This window comes from Phascolarctos cinereus, unplaced genomic scaffold (assembly GCF_003287225.1).
Source record: "Phascolarctos cinereus isolate Bilbo 61053 unplaced genomic scaffold, phaCin_HiC Scaffold_5;HRSCAF=322, whole genome shotgun sequence".
Taxonomy (NCBI): Eukaryota; Metazoa; Chordata; class Mammalia; order Diprotodontia; family Phascolarctidae; genus Phascolarctos; species Phascolarctos cinereus.
In genome coordinates this window covers 292,528,256-292,551,471 of record NW_027555958.1, presented here as the reverse complement: position 1 = coordinate 292,551,471, position 23,216 = coordinate 292,528,256, and the positions used below count along the sequence as shown (strand labels likewise).

The 23,216-nt window shown below is 38.7% G+C and overlaps 1 protein-coding gene across 1 annotated transcript in view; it reads left to right on the top strand.

Moving 5' to 3' along the window:
• The window catches only part of MAPT (microtubule associated protein tau), a 162,758-nt gene that overhangs the window by 51,219 nt on the left and 88,323 nt on the right, over positions 1-23,216 (top strand). Inside the window, 1 exon segment of the mRNA XM_020997404.2 lies at positions 16,457-16,639. Coding sequence (XP_020853063.2) covers positions 16,457-16,639 — 183 coding nt within the window.

Sequence of the window (23,216 nt, the reverse complement as noted above, 5' to 3'; positions counted from 1 at the left end):
GATTCATTTATGGCGCAGTATTACATTTTGCAGGTCTTCATGCCATAATTTTATGGCATCCTAACTTTGTTCTTTCCATGATGTCTCAATTAGCCCTTTACAGGGCTTTCTTACTCATCATTTTAGTATAAAGATTAACATATAGGTATGAATATTATGGCCACACACTTAAGATACACACTTTATAATGATTTAGTTGTACTTCTAAGGTTAACTAACACAGAAATTTCTCTGGAACTACATCATAGTTTGATTACACACAGGTTTTTCCTGGGTCTATATTCTTCCTATAAATCACAGTTATTCTTATTCTGTCAGATAATTACAGCTGGTAAATGATTGTAAAGCAAAGCACTCACGGCTTTAATTATTGATCTTTCCCATTTCAGTATCTTAGGCAGTGCAGATAGATGAAGAGTTGGACCCAGTTGTCAGGAGTAGAAGATTGGGATGGATCCCATTTGGGAAGACGTACAGTGCTTTAAACACTCACAAGTTTACTTTGGTAATAACCTTCTACCTTAAAGACAATATTCATGAAGTACTACAGTATCAGAAGAATAAAAATTACATGTGAGCCTAAAGGAAATGAAAATATGCATTGTTAGGTGTTGCGTATTATCATCAATGGCATGCACGTTGGAAATGGCTTACAATACATCATCAAGGACATAAGTGATTGGAAAAGGAAGAGGGTCAGACACCTAGTGAGAATGAGAGACAACAGACAGTCCTTTACAAACGTCAAAAGATTCAAAGCCCTCTGACTGTTGGGGCAGTTCTTCTATAGAAGATTATAGAAGGACATGGATGAAAATTGCACAGGATAAGACACAAAGGGATTATGAACTGCGCTGGTGGAAAGAATACCTATTGCTGAAACGAGAACATAGATTCATCAAAGAGATCAATGAAGACAGAAGGCATCAATTTAAGAAAATCTTTAGGTGTCTCTATAGGCACAATTTGCTAATTTTTGAATGGGTAATGGACACTTATTATCCAGTTGTAGAGTGTTGACTTGGAATCAGGAAGTTTGTTGTTTACCATTTCAGTCATGTCTGACTCTTTGTGACCCCACTTGGGATTTTCTCGGCAAAGATACTGCAGTGGTTTGCCATTTCCTTCTCCAGCTGTAAAATTACAGATGAGGAAACTGAGGCCAACAGGGTTAAGTGACTTGCCCAGGGTCACACAGCTAGTAAGTGTTTCAGACCAGATTTAACTCAGGAAGATGGGTCTACTTGACTCCAGGCCCAGCATTCTACCCAGAGTCAAGAAGACCTGGGTTCAAATCCCACTTTTCCAACATTCAACAACAGTGTGACTCTGGGTAGGTCATGTCATTTCTCTAGGGCCTAATCTTCAATCTTCCCCTATCCACTTGCTCCTTCCCTACTGCCTACAAACATTCCCATGTCTCCTCTATCCTTAAAATTAAGAAGAAAAGAAAAACCTCTCACTTGATCCTGACATCCTTGCTAACTGTATTTTTTCCCTTTCTCCACTACGATCCTTGAGAAAACTACTTATCATTGAGGTCTTCACTTTCTGTCCTTTCATTCTCTTCTAAACTCTCTTCAGTCTGGCTTCCAATCTCATCATATAGCTAAAACTGAAAACTCTTTCTATAATAGTCAGCAGTGATCTCTTAATTGCCAATCTAAAATCCTCACCCTTCTTGACCTCTCTGCAGTCTGTGACACTAGTATATATCTTGTGTGTATATAGTTGTGGGTATATACATTTGTGTCTATATAGTTGTTTGCATGTTGTCTTCTGTATTCTAGAATGTGAGCTTTTTGAGAACTTTGCCCTTCTTTGTGCCCTCAGCACTTAGCACAGTGCCTTGCACGTGGTAAGCATTTAATAGATGCTTATTGATTGATTAATTGGGCCTCGGTTTCTTCATCTGTAAAATGAGGAGACTGGACTCAATGCCCTTTAAATTCTTTTCTGACTCTAAATCTGATTCTATGACTTTAGCAATGACGCAGCAGCGTCCCTATTGTTGCTTCCTTATCTCTAAAGAGAAGTGTTTTTCATTTGCAGTCTCTGTATAAATGGTTATCATTATCACTGAGCTGAGACCCAGAATTAGCCCTGCTCTCACTAGCACACCACTTGTCTTCTTTGTGAATTCCTGTCTCATTATCCTGCACATCTTATTTGGAAACCTAAGTTTAAAAATCGTAATTCTGTTCTAAGAATGTTTCTGGGATGCCGTGATGACCACAACTCCAGGATTTAGGCCTCTGCTGAAATTCATATTTTATCTGCAGCTTCCATTCCACTGGAATTTATTGAGTGTGTATAATATACCCGGGAGAGGGGAGGAGCAACATATATTGAATAAGAAGAGACAGTCTTTGCCCTTGAGAAACTTACAGTCTAGTTGTAGAAACAAATATTCATTTAGACCAACAATAAAACAGTGATCAAGAATTAATAGGTAAGGTTACTATCACTTCATGAAATAGGTTTGCAAGATCAATACCAAGTTATTTATCTGAAGCCTTTGTCTGAACAATTAGATAATATTAGATATTTAGATCTTATCATTATTGAGTCATTTCAGTCATGTCCAGTTCTTCATGACTCCATTTGGGGTTTTCTTGGCAAAGATACTGAAGTGGTTTGGCATTTCCTTCTCCAGCTCATTTCACAGATGAGGAAACTGAGGTAAACCAGGGTTAAGTGACTTGCCCATGGTGACACAGCTAATAAGTGTCTGAGGCTGGATTTGAACTCAGGTCTTCCTGATTCCAAGCCTGGCACTCTATCCACTGTACCACACAGCTCCCCCTAGATATTTAAATATTTAGATACAATCTGAACAATTTAGATAACCTGCCATTATGTGAATAATGGAGCCATACCTATAGCCTCTTGATTTGGATTACTAGACTGCCCATAGGCATGGCTAAATGAGATGATTACCATGCTCTTCAGTCATCTTTTAAAAAAAATAGAACTACTTAATACAATAGTTACTATAAATATTAAAGAATGAAGTAGTCTTAAAGAGGAAGTCTTAAAATAAAACAGATACCTAAGCACAATTTGGCCTACTTCTCAATAACCCTTAACTGTTATCTACACTCTCGTTTTCTCCACATTGGGAGCTACATATGGTATTGTATGTATTAAATACTTTAATGTTAAGAGGATTTGGCACAAAGAAAGATGAGAATGAGGTACTGTCAGGGATAAGCTGGTAAATGTTTAACAACCAGCTCTTTGGGAGGGAAAAAGTACATGGGACATGCTTTAGTTTAATCTGCATTATCAGCATGTTCACCGTCAATCAACAAAACAATAAATAAAGCCCTGATTTGTAGCATTTGCCAGTTTCTGAGATTGCAGCTCCAGCACACCCCTGGGTACTCTAAACTTTTTTTTTTAATCACATTCATTATAGTTTTAGAATTCCAGGTGCTGCTCTCCTTAAGGCTCATTTAATCCACGGAGTATAGAAAGAGATGCATTTATAATGCTGTTGGTTATTTTATCTGATACATTAGCAGCAGGTTGTTTTTACTTTAATCCAGAAATATACTCGGCTCTTGGTGTCATGATTTAGCTGAGTCACAGACAGCCTCTTAGTGTCCCAGAAACAGTGGGAGAGCCTCCAAGTCATTTTGCATTGACTGGTCAGTACCTAATTTCAAATAGCTTAATATAGATAGCCTCATTAGAGTAAGCATTTGCTGCCCTCTAAAGATGAGATGCAACTTCAGGCTCTGGTCCCTGGTAGTATAATTTGTGCTTCCATGTGTTTAGAATATGAATACTGTTCCCCTATAAGATGGAAAGTCTCACTGTCTTTGACATACACAAAAATCAAAACTAACCAAGACCCCACTCATTTGCAATGTGAGATTGTGTGGACTGAAGTTTAACTCTGAAGTGTCTCCAAAAAGAATGGCTTAGTTTGGAGTGAGGACTAATTTAGGTCAGAGAGTGCTTCTTACCTTTAATAAGCATAGCTGACATCTCTCCTACAAAGCAGTCTTTTTGCCTTGTTGCTTTTAATGGGTGATTGACTTCCCTACCTCCATGGTACAGATGGGAAAGGGTATAAATGTTTAACCTGTGAGAAAACCTTACACGTTTTCACTAACTGGGGAATAAAGTCCAGGTGACTCGGTGAGTGATGAGGAAGATATGGGCATGTTGGATTTAGAAAATTGGAAGTGAGGTGAATATGTTAGGGGCAGGGAATTCTTTATGACCTCCTAGCAGAGTGGATCAGCCCAAATCAGTTAATCCCAACCAACCCATGGTAGGGAATGTGATTCTATTCCAGTTCATATGTTGACAGTGCAGAATAGGGTATGTGAGCAGCCTAAATGTGTGAGTTTTATTTTAGGAATCCCTAGGGAAATACACATTAATGATCAGTTAATTGACTTTTTGTAAACAGGTTTAACTGGAGTCTAAGACTGAAATGTCTTAAGAATGCCTGAGGAAGAGAAGGGACCAGAAATCTACTAAATAGAATCTTGTGATTTACATGATTCCATAGTGTTGCCTCTATCTGTACCTTCTGGGGCCATTGTAGGGAGAGCACAGTACTTGAAACCTGAAGACTTAACTTCAAATCCAAGCCCAGATACTTTCTAGAAAATCTTTTCCCCTCTCAGTGCCTTAGTTTCTTCATCTGTAAAATGATAGGGTTGTACTTAATTGATTTTTAAAATCCAGCTCCATCAATTTTAGATTCTATGTGTCTTTTCTCAGGGTGTCACCTGTTTCAGCTACTAAGTCAAAATGTATTGGCAGTATAGTGAATTGGAAAGTCTTGGGGCTCTGTTTACATCTCTGTGGTCCCAATTAAACTTCTTTTACAAGTGCGGATATACCTCTGCAGAAGACTACAATTCACTATGAATAGGGCTGGCAGTATTCCATTCTTCATCTTTATAAGGCATTTATGCCAATGTTTCCCAGCTGAAACTATACTGAGAAGTAGTAAAATATCAAAATTTTCTCCCAAGGACTGCTTAGCCTCAGCATCATGGTCCTCCATGGTTCAGGAGCTGTGACCAGGAACTAAGGAAGAAAGACCTAGTATAGCTTACTTTCCCAGCTCCCACTGGACTAGGGTTCAGCTCCCAAAGGGCAATGACTACTGCTCCCCTCAGAGTTCTAGGAGTAACCTCAAGGGGTTAGGATTTCTATTATTTATGATCTCCCATTTAGTGTGCTGCCCGATATCATTCAGTCACAACATCAGTTAGCTTTTACAAAAGGGCATTTACTGAGAATGTGTAACAAGAAGAGTAGTTACAAAATAGTCCCCCCAAACACTCTTCACACACGCACACATGCATGCACAGACACACACACATACACACACACCAGCCCTAGAAGTGGCAGGCTTAAACTTAAAATCCAAAGAGTGTGGCATTCATGTATAGACCTCGGACCAGGGGTACTTCAGGACTCCTGGCCTTTAAAGTGCTTTTCTTGCTTTGCAAAGTCTCCACAAAGTTCACATGGATGAGTTGTTCCCCCTGCTCGGCTGGGGGCACAGTTTCTCTGTTATGGGTTACTCCACTGCTGGGCTGGGTTAAACAGATCTCTTGGCTGCCCTTTTGACTCCTTACTAGACTTGACTGCTGCTGCTACCATCTCTGGTTGCTGCTTGGGTGTCTAATGACTTTGATGGATCTGTCGGTCCCAGCAGTTCTACTCTTACACCAGTAAGATTGAGGAAGAATGAACATGAAACAAAGAGATGCCATGCCTTCATACACATATGGTGGTTGGATGAGGGGATAAGGTAGCCACACACTCTGAAAGAATGGCATGGATCTAGAGATGCCCAAGAGAAAAACCCAGATGAAGAGAGTAACTCCACAACAATCACAGGCATACCCTCAGGAAAAAGAATGGCTTGGCCATAGTGCTACAAGAGTAACTGGAAAAAAGTGAAGCAAAAACTAAACATGAAATTATAAGTGAACTAAGAGCTCTGGAGGAAATAATTGGAAGTTTGAGGAAAAAAAGGCATAGAATAGAAGGTAGAAAACTTTGTGCAGGTAATGAACTCTGAAAATCAGAATGGACAAAACTGAGGTAACAAGAAATTTTAGAGCAAAATCAGTAGCTGAACAAATAAAAAAAGTAGCTGAACAAATAAAAAAAAAGTATAGTATCCACTATCAAAAACAACTTACTAGGAAAAATCAATGAAACATAATTTAAGAATAATCAGACTCCCTAAAACTATAACTAAAAAACAAAGTCTGAATGCCATATTTCAAGAAATCATCAATTGAAAACTGAGCAGAACTGTTAGAACCACGGGGCAAAATGAAAATAGTGAGAATCCCCCAGTTATATCCTGAGTGAAACCCCAAAATGAAAACCTTCATGAATGCCATGGCCAATATTTATAGTTTCTAGGTCAAGGAAAAAATGTTGTAGTGAGCCAAAAAGAATGAGCTCAAGTACCAAGGCAGTACCAAGTACCAGGTCAGGATCACACAAGACTTGGCAGCTACTACTATGAAGAAGAGAGTATCTTGGAATGTGACGTTGTAGAAGGCAAAATATAAAGGCTCAAAACCAAGAATTACTTAACCCTTAAAAATAAGTATAATTCTACAGAAAAAAATAGATGTTTAATAAAATAGAGGACCTTCAAGAATGTCTGATGAAAAGACCAGAACTGGGTAGAAACTTTGAAATGAAAATACAGGAATCTAGAGAAACCCACAAAAATAAATTGTGCTAAAGAGATTAGATTAGCATTTGAAAAGAGCTTTATAGTGATGATGTGCTTACATTCTAATGGGTGAGAAGAAGCAACTATCTCCTCAGAACTCTAATGTCTTCAAGCTTGATAGAAGGGGTTATATAAGATGAATGGGGGGGGACTGGTTCTATTTTGATGGTTTTAGGATTGGATAGAAAAAGAAAGGGGGGAAGAGATGGAACTTAGTATTTCTCATATGTAGAGTTTGCAAGAAGCAGCATATACAAATATGGAAAGTGGGGAGCAGACATCTAATGAACCTCACTCTTATCTAAATAAGTCAAAGGAGGGTTACACACACACACACACACACACACACACACACACATACAGAGTTTGATGTAGAAATATATTAAAACACAACAGGGAAACAGACAAGAGGCAGCAAGAAGAATATTTAAGAATGGAGGATAAAGTAGGGGAAATCAGAAGCAAAACAGTCTTCAGTGTCAGAGAGTGGGTTTTAAATAAAGATTAAAAAAATAAAAGAAAGGGTAAGGAATAGTGAATTGGTGTCTGGGTGGGAAAAACAGAGGAAAGGCGATGGAATGGACACATTGCTTCAATTTTAGATCACTACTGTTAATCACCCTTCTCTTTTACTACCCTGTGTTGTAAAAGGAAAGAAAATGGCAGAGTGGGGAAAGTAAAAAGAGGACTGTGGTTGTGGTTTGTCCTTCATTCTTACAGAGGAGCATGACATCAGGGAGATGATGACATGACTTGCTATTGATTTGGATTTGAGTAAGGGAGGGCTGTGCAAAGTCACCAACCTCACTTTCTCTTCCAGAGCCAATAAGAGGATATGATGGAAAGAAAAACAATTAACAAAAAATAAGGGTGAATGTGAATGGGCTGACCTCACCCATAAAATGGAAGAGAATAGCAGCCTAGATTAAAAAGTAGAATCCAACAATATGTTGTTTACAAGAGACATGGTTAAAGAATAAAGATTTACATAGTGTTGAAATGAGGCACTGGAAAAGAATTTAGTATGCTTTAGGTGAACTCAGACAATAGAGGTAGCAATGATGACCTCAGAAAAGGCAACAGTAGAAAATAGGCATGGTTAAAAGGGTAAACAGAGAAACTGCACTATGTTTAAAGATACCACCAGCAATAAAATATTCTCATATTTTACACACACACACACACTCTCACACTCCCTTTCTCTCTCTCCATACGTGTGTGTGTGTGTGTATGCAGAGGGAGAGAGAGTATATCTGTGTATCTGTATCTATAGATCTACATATATAGATCTATATCTATAGTACCACCTCTTCTTATGTGGACTTTTTATTTATTGAAGGGAGCAGAAAAAAAAATATTGGTGAGGAATATATATATATATATATATATATATAGACACATAGATATATGGATTTGAAAATATTTATTTATATAATGTCTTAGAATCCATATTCTCTGTATTTTATGGCAGTACCATACACACACACCCATATATACATATACACATATATGTAAAATTTTCCCCTCAAGTTGTTGATAGCACTAGAGAGTAAGGTGGGGTACACAGCAGACAAGAGAATAGTCTACCCTAGTTGTATGCAATTATGCTGAGCAACCTCTAGGAGGAGGAGGTGAGGAAAAAGCAGCAGACAGGGGCTTGGAGGTATGGTCCTTGTTGCAGAAAGTGGGCCCTGAAAGAGGGATGGTACTATTATGTTCTCTCCTCTAGTTCTTGACACCTTGGGACAAAGCTCTGATCCTTCTGCCTTAGTTGTGGCTTTAGGTCTGGAGCTGGGATTTCATCAGTGAAGAAAACTCAGATTTCAAAATACCACTGTCTACATAGATTAACAAGTCACCTTCACTTCATAATTTTGGAGAGTTTCCTTGGACACTGAGAGACTCAGTAACTTGTCTATGTTCACCCAGCTAATGTCTGTCAGAGGCAGAATGTGAACCCAGCCCTTTCTGGCTGGTGCTCTGTGCACTATGCCACCTTAACTCTCATGATAAATATAATATTAAAGTGTAATGGAAAAACTAGAAAGGTAAAATTTTGAGAAAGTAGACTATGGCATCTTGATCTCACAATTGTCCTTTCCATCTCCTTTAAATTACAGAGATTTGTAGGGTAGAGCCTTGACAATCTTTGGTCTGTATATACAGAAGTACTTACTTTATTTGGGTATTTATTTCTTTGTTTTTAAAAGGGATAGAGGTGATCACAAAAGATAAAATAGCTAATTTTAATTATATGAAGTTAAAAACTTTTTCATTCCATTTACAAAATTAATATAACTAGACTGAAAAGGAAGGAGTCAGCTGAGAAAAATGTTGCTATCAAATGTTTCTAATAAGCATCTGATAGTCAAGATAAATAGGCAATTAACAGAAATATGTAAGACCAAAAGCCATTCCCCAATAAATAAGTCAAAGTATATGCACAGACAGCTCTCAAAAAACTAGCAAGCAATTAATGATCATATGAAAGAATGCTCTAAATAATTATAAAAGAAATTCAAACAAACTAATTTTGAGGTTTTGCCTCATGTTCAGCAAATTGACAAACATAACCAGATAAAGAAAGAGTCAATGGTGGAGTCAGTAGTAGAAAGACTGGAATACTAAGGCCCTGTTGGAACAACAATGAATTAATCCAATCATTCTATAAAACAATTTACAATTTATGTGGCAATTATGACTAAAATGCCAATACTCTTTTATCTGAATACTCTACTGCTAGGCATGCTTCAAGGAGGTAAATGGTCAAAGGATGGCTGTGGATGCCTGAGAGTATTTATATCAGCACTTTTTGTCATAGCCACAAACTAGCTGCACATTGTTTGAGAGAGAGCCAAACAACTTGTGGTACCTAGGATCTTTTTGTCATTGTTGCTGAGTCATTTTTTTCAGTCGTATCCAACTCTTCATGACCCCTTTTGGGGTTTCCTTGGCAAAGGTCCTGGAGTGGTTTGCCATTTTCTTCTTCAGCTCATTTTACAGATGAGGAAGCCGAGGCAAACAGGGTTAAGTGACTTGCCTAGTGTCATAGGCCTGGCACTCTATCCAGTGCACCACCTAGCATATGTGTGTGTGTGTGTGTGTGTGTGCATGTGTGTGTAATGTATATATGTGTATATGTAGCTATATATACACATGTATGTATATATATATATGTATACACGTATATGTGTACACATAATTATTTATAGATTATAGATTATTTATTTATATACACCTAGGATCACAAATAAGATCATCAGTTTGGAGCTAGAAGGCACCTTAAAGCACTGTAATATCACACTCAAACAGAAATGAAGCCACTGAACCATACATATTTGGCTGCATATTGACTTAGAAAACCACACATTGTTATTATCTGTTCTGTTGATTTTTTTTTATTTTGTTAAATGTTTCCCAATTACATTTTAATCTAGTTCTGGCTGCACTTGGAAGTGTGCCAGTGGGCAGTGTGTTTAATACTTCTACCTTAGAGGACATTGAATAATGAAGGGAATGGAATATTACTGTTGTAAAAAGATGAATATGATGAACCCAGAGAAGCATGGGAAGACTTATAGGGACTGATGCAAAGGGAAGTAAGAACAAGAAAAAAATATATACACAATGCCTGCAACGATATAAATGGAAAGAACAGTAAGAAAGTAATCCGTGTTGATGCTGCAGAATTATAATTACCAAGGTTGGCCTCAGAGAACAGCTATGAAAAGTTACCTCCCTTCCTTCCTTATAGAGATGAAGGACCGTGGGTATAGCATACTGCATATGTTCCCTCTAGGAAGGGTAAATGGAGGGTGATACCTTGGAAAATCTGGGTGGTAAAAAAATTAAATAAATCAAGAAACTTTAAATTAGAAATTATTGAACTTAATAACCCAGTGATCAGTAAACCCAATGGCACAAATTACTTGGTACAGAACTTCCTCTATGACGAGAACTTCTAGGGAAACTAGAAAGCAGTTTAGAAGAAATTAGCTTTGTAACAATACATCATATAGCACAAAAGCTCAAAATGGAAACATGGCCTAAGTGTTAAAAGTCACACCATCAAACACTTAGAAGCAAAGCAGATCAGGTGTCTGTCACAGTTACAGCCAGGAGGAGAATTCTTAACCAAATGAGGGATAGAGGCAGTTACTGTTCAGTCATTTAGTTGTGTCTAACTTTGTCTGTGAGGTTTTCTTGGCAAAGATACTGAAGTGATTTGCCATTTCTTTCTCCAGTAGGTTAAGGCAAATAGGGTTAAGTGACTTGCTGAGGGTCACACAGCTAGGAAGTATCTGAGGCTGAATTTGGACTCAGGTTTTCCTGACTACAGGCCCAGTGCTCTATCCACTGAGCTATCTAGCTACTTCTGTAGAGACAATTACAAAAAATAAATAATTTCAGTTATAAGAAATTGAAAAAGGTTTTGTATGAATGAAACACAACTAGGTAAAAGAAAGGAAGTGGTCTATTAGGGAAAAAACTATACATTAATTACTTCTGATATTCAAGATATCTAGGGAACTAAATTAAATATATAAGATCAAAAGCCATTTCCCAATAGCTAAGTGGTTGATGACCACAAAGGAGAGATATGAGAATCCTCACTTCTCTGCAAAGGTGGAGGATTGTAATCATGGAACACGACATATAACGTCAGATTTGGTTGATCTGTTGGCTAGTTTTGCTGCATTTTTTCTTTTCTTTCTTTCTTCCTCTCTTTCTTTTTGTTATATGGGATGACTCTGAGACAGGGCAGGGGAGAAGGGATATCTTGGGAAATAAAGGTGATTTTAAAAACCGTATGAATATGTATATGTGTGTGTGTACATATACATATATAATATTGATATATGTCAATATAATATAACATTAAGATATATCTACATCAACACAGCTTTAAAATAGCAATACTGTTGTTCATCCTTCATTCTCGAAGAGAGCAAATGACATCACAGGGATGATGTCTTGACTTGCATGTGAATTGGATTTAAATGAGGCAGAGCTGCACAAAGACATCTGCCTCACTGTCTCCTCCAGAATCATCAGAGTCCAGCAAGACAAAAATCAAGATGACTGGCGATGGCTCCAGCAATAGCTCACATTTATATTAGAGCTTTATAGTTACGAATCATTTTATATACATTCTCATTTGATCCTCACCAAAACCCTGTGAGACAGGCTGTGGAAATATCCTTATCCCTATTTGCATATGAAAAAAACAAGATTCAGATTCTCCCAAGGTCATGAGATTAGTAATGGAACAAGCCAGAACTTGAACACAGATCTTCAGACTCCAAATCTTAAGTTCTTTCAAATCTGCTATGCCCCAAGATGAAAGACTGTTGGCAGGATGGTGGAAAATCTATGTATCAGGTCCCATGTCGCCTCCTCTGTTTTTTTCCCTTCCGTCTAAGTGAAGCAGGTTCTCTTCTTTCTCAGAAAACCAGAGAGTGAGCCCACTTTCATTGCTGACTACTGACTAGCTTTAGTTGGCTCCATGAGCAACGCATACAGACCAGCATGGCTCCATAGTGAACCCTGCTCCCCTAGGAGCATTGATGAAAGAGCCTTGTCTTAAGCCAAGGATCAAAGCTCCTACCCACAAACTCACATAGATGAGAATACCAAGGGCAGAATATTATGGTACTACTGGGATAGAGTCAGCCTGCCCAAGATGTCTTTGAAGGCAACACTCAAGATTTAACTCTGACCTCAGACACTTATGCGCTATGTGACCCTGGACAAGTCACTTAACCTTGTTTGCCTCAGTTTCCTCATCTATAAAATGAATTGGAGAAGGAAATGGCAAACCACTTCAGTATTTTTGCTAAGAAAACCCCAAATGGGTTCATGGAGAGTGGGACACGAGTCAACAAAAACAACACAAGATTTGGGGTCCAAAACTGCCAAGTCAGTCATCAGAAAGGAAGAATACTCTCTGCTGGGCCAACTATCACATGGATACGTGGTATTCTTGATGTAAAAAACCGGTAGACAGTATTGCCTAAAAACAGAAATGCATGGGTGGCCTTGCTTCAGCCATGTCACACTTTGAGCAATAATGCTATTTCAGGTAGATGGAGCACCATAGAAATCAACACCTTCATCCCCTTTTACCCAGAGTTCCAGTTATGCACAATCAGTTTATCCCATCTGTATCTTAAGTTTGTGCATCATTGTTGTTGTTTAGTCATTTTTGGTCACTTTATGACTTCTTTTGGGGTTTTCTTGGCAAAGACACTGGAGTAGTTTTGCCATTTCCTTCATCAGCTCATTTTACTGATAAGAAAACCAAGGCCAGTAGGGTTAAGTGACTTGCCTAGGGAGGCCAGATTTGAACTCAGGTCTTCCTGACTCCAGGCCTGGTGCTCTGTCCACTGTGCTACCTAGCTGCTCGTGTACGTGGTTGTTTGCTGTTATCTTCCCCATTAGGCTGTGAGAGCAAGACCTGATGGTAGTGGTTGTTGTTTGGGGTAGGGCTGGGGGTTGTAATTTTTCCCCCCTTTTTTGTATCTCCAGCACTTAGCACAGTAGCTGGCATATAATAAGTATTTAATAAATAACTAGTTGACTCACTCAAAGGTTAAGTAACTTGCTTATGGTCATACAACTAGTGTGTGTCAGAGACAGGTCTTGAACTGAGGTTTCCCTGGATGGCCTTCTGTGTTCTCCATCAAGCTGCCCTTCTATGGTAGCATACCCCACTTTTTGCTATGTTAGATCATCATCAGTCACGTTTTAGAACATAGGCATGTATTTATGGTCCTCACCAACTTGTGGCTGTTAGATACTGAAAAGTTAAGGGAGTCACTGACCCAGTCTTATCTGATGTTATTCTGCATTAAACCAGGGTGAGTTGTCTCTGTAAGGAATGCTTCCTGCTCCAGTTGTCCCAGCAACACTTATCTTGGTTCTGAATTTGATTAATCTAAAAACTCTGGGCCTCTTCTTCCATATTACAACCAACGGTCCCGGAGTATCCATGCAATTCATTATCTTGCACAGTGATCAAAAACATTTATTGTTGCAGAATGATAAACCTTCACTCAAACCAGGCTGCAGCTTATTGTAGAAGAAGGAAAGAAATCTTGTCTTGTTCTCTATGTTCTAGAAGTGAAATGTTCAGAAGGCTGATGCAGACAGGTACATTTAATAGTCTCCATTTCAGTTTTTGTCAAGGTGATGTTAAATTTTCAGAAAACTGCTGTTCATTGTTCTCTTAGAAATTCTCAGCAGTAATTCTTAAAGGTGTTTGAGCATCCTGACTGATCATAGATTTTAATCTGGAAGGGACCATAGAAGCCATTGAGCCAAACTACCTCTTTTTACAAATGAAGAAATCAAGGCTGAAAGGTTAAGTGAGTTATCCAGGATCATACAGCTAATAAATCTCAAAGGCAGGATTTGAACTCAGGTCCTTCTTGAGTCCACACTTGATTCCAAAGAAGAGATGAAAAAATGCATCTCAGTTCCTTCTTTTCATGGGTATGGAAAATTGAATATACTACCAAATTTTGCTGACATGTTGATTTTGCTGAATTATTGGGGGAAGTTTTCCCCTTATCTTTCTTTTTAAAAATTTTTTTGTCATAAGGGATGGCTTTCTAAATAGGGAGTGGAGTGGGGTGAGGAGGAATGTATTATAAATAAAGGTGCAATAAGAGTAAAAGATATCAATAAAAATTACAATTATAAAAAGAAAAATCTGTATGCTTTGTTGTTCTTACTGTTCATTTGTTCAGTTATGTCTGACTCTTCACGATGCCATGGACCATAGAACTCTGGGCCATTCTGTCCTCCGCTGTCTCCCAAGGCCGGTCCAAACTCATGTTTATTCCTTCCATGACACTATCCATCTCATCCTCTACTGTCTCCTTCTCCTTTTGTGTTCAATCTTTTCCAACATCACGTCCTTTGAGGTTGTGGTTCAGTTGTTTCAGTTCCAACTCTTCATGACCCCATTTGGGGTTTTCTGGGCAGAGATACTGGAGTGGCTGGTTTGCCATTTCTTTCTCCAGATCGCTTGACAGAGGAGGAAGCTGAGGCAAACAGGGTTAAGTGACTTGTCCAAGGTCATAGCTAGTAAGTGTCTGAGGCCAGATTTGAACTCAGGAAGATGAGTCTTCCTGACTCCACGGCCATATAGCTGCTCCAACATATCCTTTAGCATACATCTATTGGTGGATGTCCCTTAAAGTTTATAAATTCATGTCAATTCCCTGTAGGTTTTAGATGTCACTTTTAGCAGAGATGTTTAATGCACAAAAAAAAAATAATCCCAGCCTATTTCTTTTCTTATCATTCTTGCTGCATTGGTTTTGTTTGTGTAATAGTAGCATTTTAGTTTTATATAATCAAATTGCCTATTTCTATCTTTTAAAATCTCCTCTATCTCATGTCCATTCTCCATTCCTCCATGGTCCTCAGTTGTGAATAATGTAACCTTCCAGTCTCATTCTTTTTTTGTTTTTTTACAGTGAGACTTATTTAAATTGTTTATCCACTTGTAATTTATTGTGGCATGTAGTATAAGATGCTGATAAGACCTTTATCTTTTAATATGTAATAGATAACACATGAGATATGGGGAAGTAACCAATTATATTGGTATATAGATACTGAGCAACTAACAAAATGAGAGAAAAGCTAAAAAGCTGTGTTAAAAACAGGAGCTTCTTCCAGTAGTTTATCATGGCATGGAAGTAACTCTGCATTCTTAAACAGGCCCTACCAAGATGGTAGTTTGTGTGTCTCTTACGAGGACCGTTAACAACTTCTCCACAGGCTAATGAGTTTTTCAGCCTCAGCAACTTTTTGAGAGCATTTACTGAGTTATAGAAGGGTTATACTGTCTTTGCTTCCAACGTTCCATTCCATCTACTCTACCTGAATCTTGTATGTACCTATACCTATTTATTTATATATACGTTGTATCCCCTGTTAGAATATAAACTCCTCAAGGGCAGGAACGGTTTCATTCTTTGCATTTGTACACCTTTGCATTTGCCTGGCATGCTGCTTGGTGCATAGTAAGTAATTAATAAGTGTTTGTTGATTGGTTGATTGATTCATTAATTAGTGTCAGAGGTGGGATTTGAGCCTTGATGATTGATTCATTCATTAATCCGTCTCAGAGGTGGGATTTGAACCTTGGTTATATCTAACAGGAAACATTTTTTCTTGCCCGTTTAGAATGAAATGAGACCTTTCTTTTGACTATTATGGGGAATAAAATACGAAGTCATTCTAAAGCATTACAGAAGTCATTTAGTTTTATCCTTCTGCATTTTCTTAGTCAATGGATGCTAATAGTACAGGTTATCATGGAGTGGTCCCTAAAGACATTTTTTTTTTTTAATTTTAAAAAGCAGTCCTCATTCTCTAAGAGTTTGGCAACCAGTGGCATAAATTATTTGTAGTTACTACTAATTCACTGTCAGCCTTCAAGAGAGAATACTATAAACACTATCATTTAGAGACTAGAACAAGGGCATGACCACAAACAATGCCTGATGGAGAGGGGGCTGAGCTGCAGAGGATCCAGGAAGCCAGTGGGTGGTGGGCCTCTTGTAGTGGGGGATAGGCCCCTGCCTAGCTGCCCCACTGGAAGTGTCCGCACGAGTAAGTAGTTTTCTTCAGGTACCTCTGAAGGATCATCCTGTGACTGCTTTTTTTCCCTCCCACCCCACCCCCCTTGCATTCTCTTCCCAGGAAACTCTCTAAACAGGATGGCTGAGCAAAGACCAAGCTTCAGCATGATGGAAGACCACTCTGGGAACCAGCAGATCCATTCTGGAGAACCGTTCCAGATAGGAGGAGAGAGGAAAGACATGCCTTCTCAAGGTTATGCTCTGCTGCAGGACAGTGAAGATGATACGGGACATGGCTTGAAAGGTCAGTAAATGAGAAAGCAGATCTTTGTGACCCTGTGGCACAAGTTATCTGCCTTTTTCTTCTCCCTCCCAATCATCAAAGCTTTTAGCCTAGTTCTACCCCTCTCAACCTTTCCACTCTTTTAAAAAAATTTTTCAATTAATAAGCATTGACTTTCTTTGCCTTCTACCTACTTCTTTCCCCAATCCCACCACAAAGAAAAACAAAAACAAAATCCTTGTAACAAATATACATACTACTGTTCTTCATATCCATCACATTAATGAAGGTGACAAAAAGAGAAAATGACAAATGTTGGAGGGGCTGGAGAAAAACAGGAATATTAATGCATTGTTGGTAGAGCTGGGAATTAATTGGCCTAGCCATTCTGGAAAGCAGTGTGGATCTATGCCCCAAATAGTTACTAAACTATGCATGTTCCTTGACCTAGCGATACCCCTACTAGGCCTATACCTCAAAGAAATTAAAGGAAGAGGGAAAAGGATCCATATGTACAAAAATATTTATAGCAGCTCTTTTTGTGGTGGCAAAGAACTGGAAACTGAGGGAGCGACCATTAAATGGGGAATGGCTGCATCCATTATGGTAGTACAGCATGAATGCAATGCAACATTATTGTGCCATAAGACATGATGAAAGGGATGGTTTCAGAGAAACCTAAGAAGACTCGTAAGAACTGATTCAAAGTAAAGTGAGTAGAGTGAGGAGAATAATTTATACTGTAACAAAAAGAAACATGTGTTTCATTACTCCCGACTGTAAGTACAGTAAAGCCTCACTAATTTAAACTAATAATTCTGACCTGGGTCTAAGGCTTGCTTTTGTTAATTAAAAAAAAAAAGTTTGCCAAGCTGAGGAATAGGGCTTGAAAAGAGTACAGAGATCTATTTAACCCAGGTAGGAAAATAAGTTATTTTTAACACTTTCCATTCAAAAATATTTATTAAATATCTTCTGTGTGCCAGTCCCAGCTGATGGCAGCCTTCATTACTGGCTCATAAATTATTTCAGACCGGAACTGTAATTTTATTAGTATAGGGAATTCCAGGTAGGGAACGCAGTCTACCAAGGCGGGTTAGAACCTGCTTTGCAGCTTAGTCCTATAAAGTTGCCCAAGGCAGTGAGAGATTAAGTGACATGCCTAAACTTACACGGCCAATATTTGGCAATCAGTCAGTCACCAAGCATTTATTAAGTGCTGGCTGTGGCCAGCATTGTACTAGGTGTTGGAGATACACATATTAAGAATGAAACAGTCTGTTTTCCATTCTAATATCAGACACAGGACTCGACCAGAGGTATTTCTGGCTCTAAGGCCGCCTCTCTCTGTAGCCTTACAGCCTCTACATGTAAGATAAAATGTGCTAATTCTAAATGTTTCTTATCTCTATGTGGCCAGAATAGAGGGATGGCCTTCGAGTCAAGAAAGCTTAGTTTCAAGTCTCACCTTTGACACTAATCATTTGACCCTAAGCAAGTCACATGATCTCTGAGACTTGGTTTCTTCATTTGTAAACTTGAGTATTCCTGTAGTACCAACATCATAATGTTGTTGTGAGCTAAACACTTTGCAAACTTTGAAGCACTATATAGTTGTTATTATTATTCCTTAAAGTGGGCTCTTTTAGGCCCTCAGCTCGTCTTTCTGTATGTATTAGAAAGTGTAAAAAAGTGTTCCCCTAGGAAATTTACCCATTGACTCCTGTCCCTTCCTCTGCTGATTAGTTTTCAGTACCCTCCAAGGCACAGTCCTTTTCCTTTTTTATTTCCTCCCATATCAATCCCAAAGGGTCAGGGATGGATTGTATTTTAGATCTTTCATTATTTTAGTCTGACCTTCCATCCCTCCCCATTTAGCAATCCGGGTGAATGAGGTTTTATGTTTTTGTTTTTCTAACAGTGAAGTATAAATACTTTGGTACTTCTTCCCACCCCCACCCCCTCTACTCCCTCCCCAGAGGCCCAACCTAGAGCAGGAACAACTTCCTTTCCAGTTGGCCCAAGGGAGTTGAGTTCTGCCACACAGAACTGGTTTCACTGAAAAGGCAGCTCATATGACCCTGAATGTGTTTGACTCTCCTCAGGATGCAGTACTACCTGAGATAAAAATCCTTGCTTGCTCACTATAAAATATTTTCCCAATAATGTCACATGTATATGTTTATTTTAAGTAGAAAAGAGAAAGAAAAAACCCTTTACTTTTGTCTTCTCGTGCTATTTTATTGAATGGGATGCTGCAGATAATTGCTGATAGTAATTAAGGCCCAAGAAGAGAATGGGGGTAATAGGCTGCAGTCTTTTCTGTGCTTATTCAAATGAGGCATCCTGAAGGAAATAAGATTTATTTGGGCAGTCAGTTGTGCCGTGAACCTGTTAGCACCTTGTTCTCTTAGTGGGAGCAGACATGCTGAAAGGGGAGAGAAATAAGAGCTATTTATTAGGGTGTTAAAAAATAAAAACCTTTTCCTCAGCTTGATCAGAGGCTGCCTGTAGCAGCTGGGAAGAGTAGGCTGATTCTTAAAGAATTTCTCTCAAAGATTTCAGGACTCACCCTCACCTGAACTTCATAGGAAAGACCAGCCCAGAGCTCCTCGGGGACAGTCTGGCTAACATGGGTTTCTCACTTGCCCCCAAGTTGTAGCTGCTTCCAGGATAAATGCTGCTTAAACTTTACTAAGTCCTTGCTATGCACGGGAGGAAATTGAGAATTTATATAAAATTGCATGAAGTTTATAGAAGGAGCAGTTTTCTTTTTCGGATTTTTTTGTATTTGAGGGGTGGGATGAGGTGGAGGGGCAGAGAGATCCCAGGCCCAGATAAACTTTAATGGTAATAACATTTCCTTCAATTATGGTTTTTTTTATAAAAAAATTAATATTTTATTTTTCCCAATTATATATAAAAACAATCTTTAATCTTCATTTTTACAATTTTGAGTTCCACATTCTCTCTCACTCTCCCACTCCTCCCTGCTCCCTAAGATGACAGGCAGTCTGATAAAGGTTATATATGTGCTGTCATGCAAAATATATTTCCATATTAGTCATGTGTAAGAGAAAATAGAGACAAAAATAAAGAAAGTGGGAAAAAAAAACCAGTATGCTTTGACCTATGTTCAGATTCTGTCAGTTCCTTATGGGGGTGGTGGATAGTATTTTTCATCATTAGTTCTTCAGAATTGTCTTAGGTCTTTGTATTGCTGAGAATAATTAAGTCAGTCACAGCTGATCATTGTACAATATTGCTGTTACTGTGTACAGTGTTTTCTCCTGGTTCTGCTTATTTTACTTAGCATCAGTTCATGTAAGTCTTTCCAGGTTTTTCTGAAAGCATCATGTTCATCATTTCTTATAGCCCAGTAGTATTCCATCACAATCACATGCCAGAATTTGTTCAGCCATTCTCCTATTGATGGGCATCTCATCAATTTCCAATTCTTTGCCACTACAAAAAAGAGCGGCTGTAAATATTTTTCTTTTGGGGGGGGGCAGTTGGAGTCAAGTGACTTGCCCAGGGTCGCACAGCAAGTAAGTGTCAAGTGTCTGAGGTTGGATTTGAACTCATGTCCTCCTGACTCCAAGGCCAGAGCTCTATGCACTACACCACCTAGCTGCCCCTTCTATAAATATTTTTGTACATATAAGTCCTTTTCCTTTTTTTTTCCCCCTTTGGGATACAGACCTAGGTTTTTCTGGGTCAAAGGGTATGCACAATTTTGTAGCCCTTTGGACCTAGTTCTAAATTGCTCTCTAGAATGGTTGGATAAGTTCACAACTCCACCAACAGTGCATTAGTGCCTTAATTTTCCCACATCCTTTCCAACATTTGTCATTTTCTTTTCCATCACATTAGCCAAAGTGATAGGTGTGAGGTAGTATCTCAGACTTCTCTGAATTTGCCTTTCTCTAATCAGTAGTGATTTAGAGCTTTTTTCCTATGACTATAGATAGCTTGGATTTCTTCATCTGAAAACTGCCTGTTCATATCCTTTTACCATTTATCAATTGAGGAATGTCTCAGATTCATATAAATTTGATTCAGTTCTCTATATATTTGGCAGATGAGACCTTTATTAGAGAAACTTGCTATAAAATTCCCCCCCCAGTTTTCTCAATTTTGAATTTTTAAAAAATATATTCTGAGGAGTCATCCATAGGCAAAAATGGGTCCATACCACACAGAAAGGATTAAGAATCCATGCTTTAGTGAATGTGTTAATGAGTTGATGTGTTACTTCTTCAGGTAACATGAATGTATGCATTTTAAAAGGGGTCTCCCACTGTGATCCCCTTACCTCTACAGTTAGTACCTCAGTACAAAGGAATATTCTATTGGTGGGAATTTCAGCCACTGTGCAAGTAGGAAGGGAGATATTCTTGGACAGAGGTCACCCTTCAAATTTGCTGCCTATTGTGTGGGGGCAAGTCCTGTGACTAAAGGATGTTTTAAAAGACTTATCTCCCTTGGAGATTAAGATGTAATAATAATATTATTGTTTACATTTTTATCCATGCTCCCCAAAATTGTTGGTTTTATAAATTTTTAGTCCAAAGAAAATAAACATATAATGAAATACTATGATAAGAAAGGTAGCAATAGAACATTTTCCCAATAAACTTAAGACATACTCTCTCTCTCTCTCTCTCTCTCACACACTCACACACACACATCACACACATGAGCCATAAATGGTAAATTAAAGATAACCTCAGAGGGAAGGCACCAGCATTGAGAAGGACCTGGAAAGGCCTCTTGCAAAAAGTGGGTTTTAGCTAAGACTTGAAGAAAGAAGCATTTGGAATCCCCAGAGGCACCAGTGAATTATGGTGTTCCTTATTACCTTCATACAGCAAAGGCTTGGCAAAGTCTTTCCTCGCAATGGTGTTTTTTATCCATGAAGATTTGGGCTTACAGTTCCATAGGACCATTTCCACCATTGTATAGGCAACCTCTCCCCCTTCCTCATCCTCCCCACATGCACGTAGGGTGAAGGCCAAGCATTCCTTTCTAAAAGGTTGTTTACAATCAGCAATCTGTCTAGAAACAGAACTTGGCCAAGGCTGAGACTAACTGTAGGGTTTGAGCAAGTGAGTAGTGGTTCCCATTTTCTCAGTGGAAAATAAACATATCCTTTAAATTTGGTTTCCTGACAGTGGATTTTAAATTTCATTTTGGTCTTTTTACACAAAAACCTCCAAGCTTGGCTTTTTCAATAAAACTAGAATAAGAGATCGCATCTGTGGTGTCTCAACCTGACAGTGACCTTCAGACCTGCTTCTAAGTGAAGCCCTGGTTAGGGCCTGAGGCAGCAGTCTGCTTTTCATATTTTCATCATTCATTAACATTTCTGGCCAGAAGTAGTGAAGTCTGGTAGATCAAAGACCATTGGTCAAATATCTTTCCCAGTCCTCCTTAATGCTAGTGCCTTCCCTCTGAGATTATCTCAGTTTAGCCCTGTACATCTCATGTTTGTATATCATTGTTTGCATGTCATCTCCCCCATTAGATTGTGAGCTACTTGAGGGAAAGGGACTATTTTTGCTTTTTTTCTTTGCATCTCCAGTGCTTAGGACAGTGCCTGGCGTAAAGGTGCTTAATACACACTTAAAAGCATAAATATCTCTACAAGACCTTTGATTCCTCACATGAAAGAATAACCCAGGTCTGGTGTGCTTGAAGCCAGTTGTCAAATCGAATGAATGAATGAATAAGCATTTATTAAGCACTTACTCTGTAATCAGGCGAACACTGGACATACAAACACAAGTGAGACACCTTAGAGAATTTACATTCTAAGAGAGGAAGGTAACACAAAGGGGAGCTTGGAGGAGGTGAGGCTATGTGCATGGAAGATCACACGTCAAGGGGAGTTCTGAGGGAGGGGGCTGCATACCTGGCAGCATGATTTAGGAAAGACTGGGAAGCAGTGTGGTGGCAGAGTGTGAGTTCCTGATGGGAGGGGGTTGAAGAGAATGGCAATGGCTAGAGTGTAAAGTGCCTTACTCATCAATATAGCTATGTATGAATGGGTATAAACATGTAAATATCCTATAGCAAACAATATTGACTCACTTACATTCCAGAGAATGAAGTATGGCTCTTGTAATCACAAAATACTATAGAGTCAAGCCATGTCCTTATGCAGGTACTAAGAATGAGGTTTAGAACTATAGTGACCAGACATTATGGGAAAAGCATTATAACAACTAATGTTTTAGTGCTTTTATCACACTACCCTCAAAGTACTTTGCTGGGAGGCAGGGAGAGGACAAGATAATATATGTACAAGAGCCATCCTATGCAGAGAGTGATGGTTTTGGAGTCAGATGACCTAGATTCCAATCCTAGCTCTCCTACTTAACTACATGTGTGACCCTGAGCAAGACGTTTTGTTTCTGGAGGCCTTGGCGTCCTCATCCGTTGAAGTAAATGTCCTTTTTAGCTCTACGTATATGATACTATGAACTCTAATATAAAGCTATGTATAATACAGGACAAGGGTAATTACTGAAAGAGCACTAAGGAGTTGGGGTTGTATGTATGGATCAGAGTAATGGACAGTGAAGGTCAACTGGAA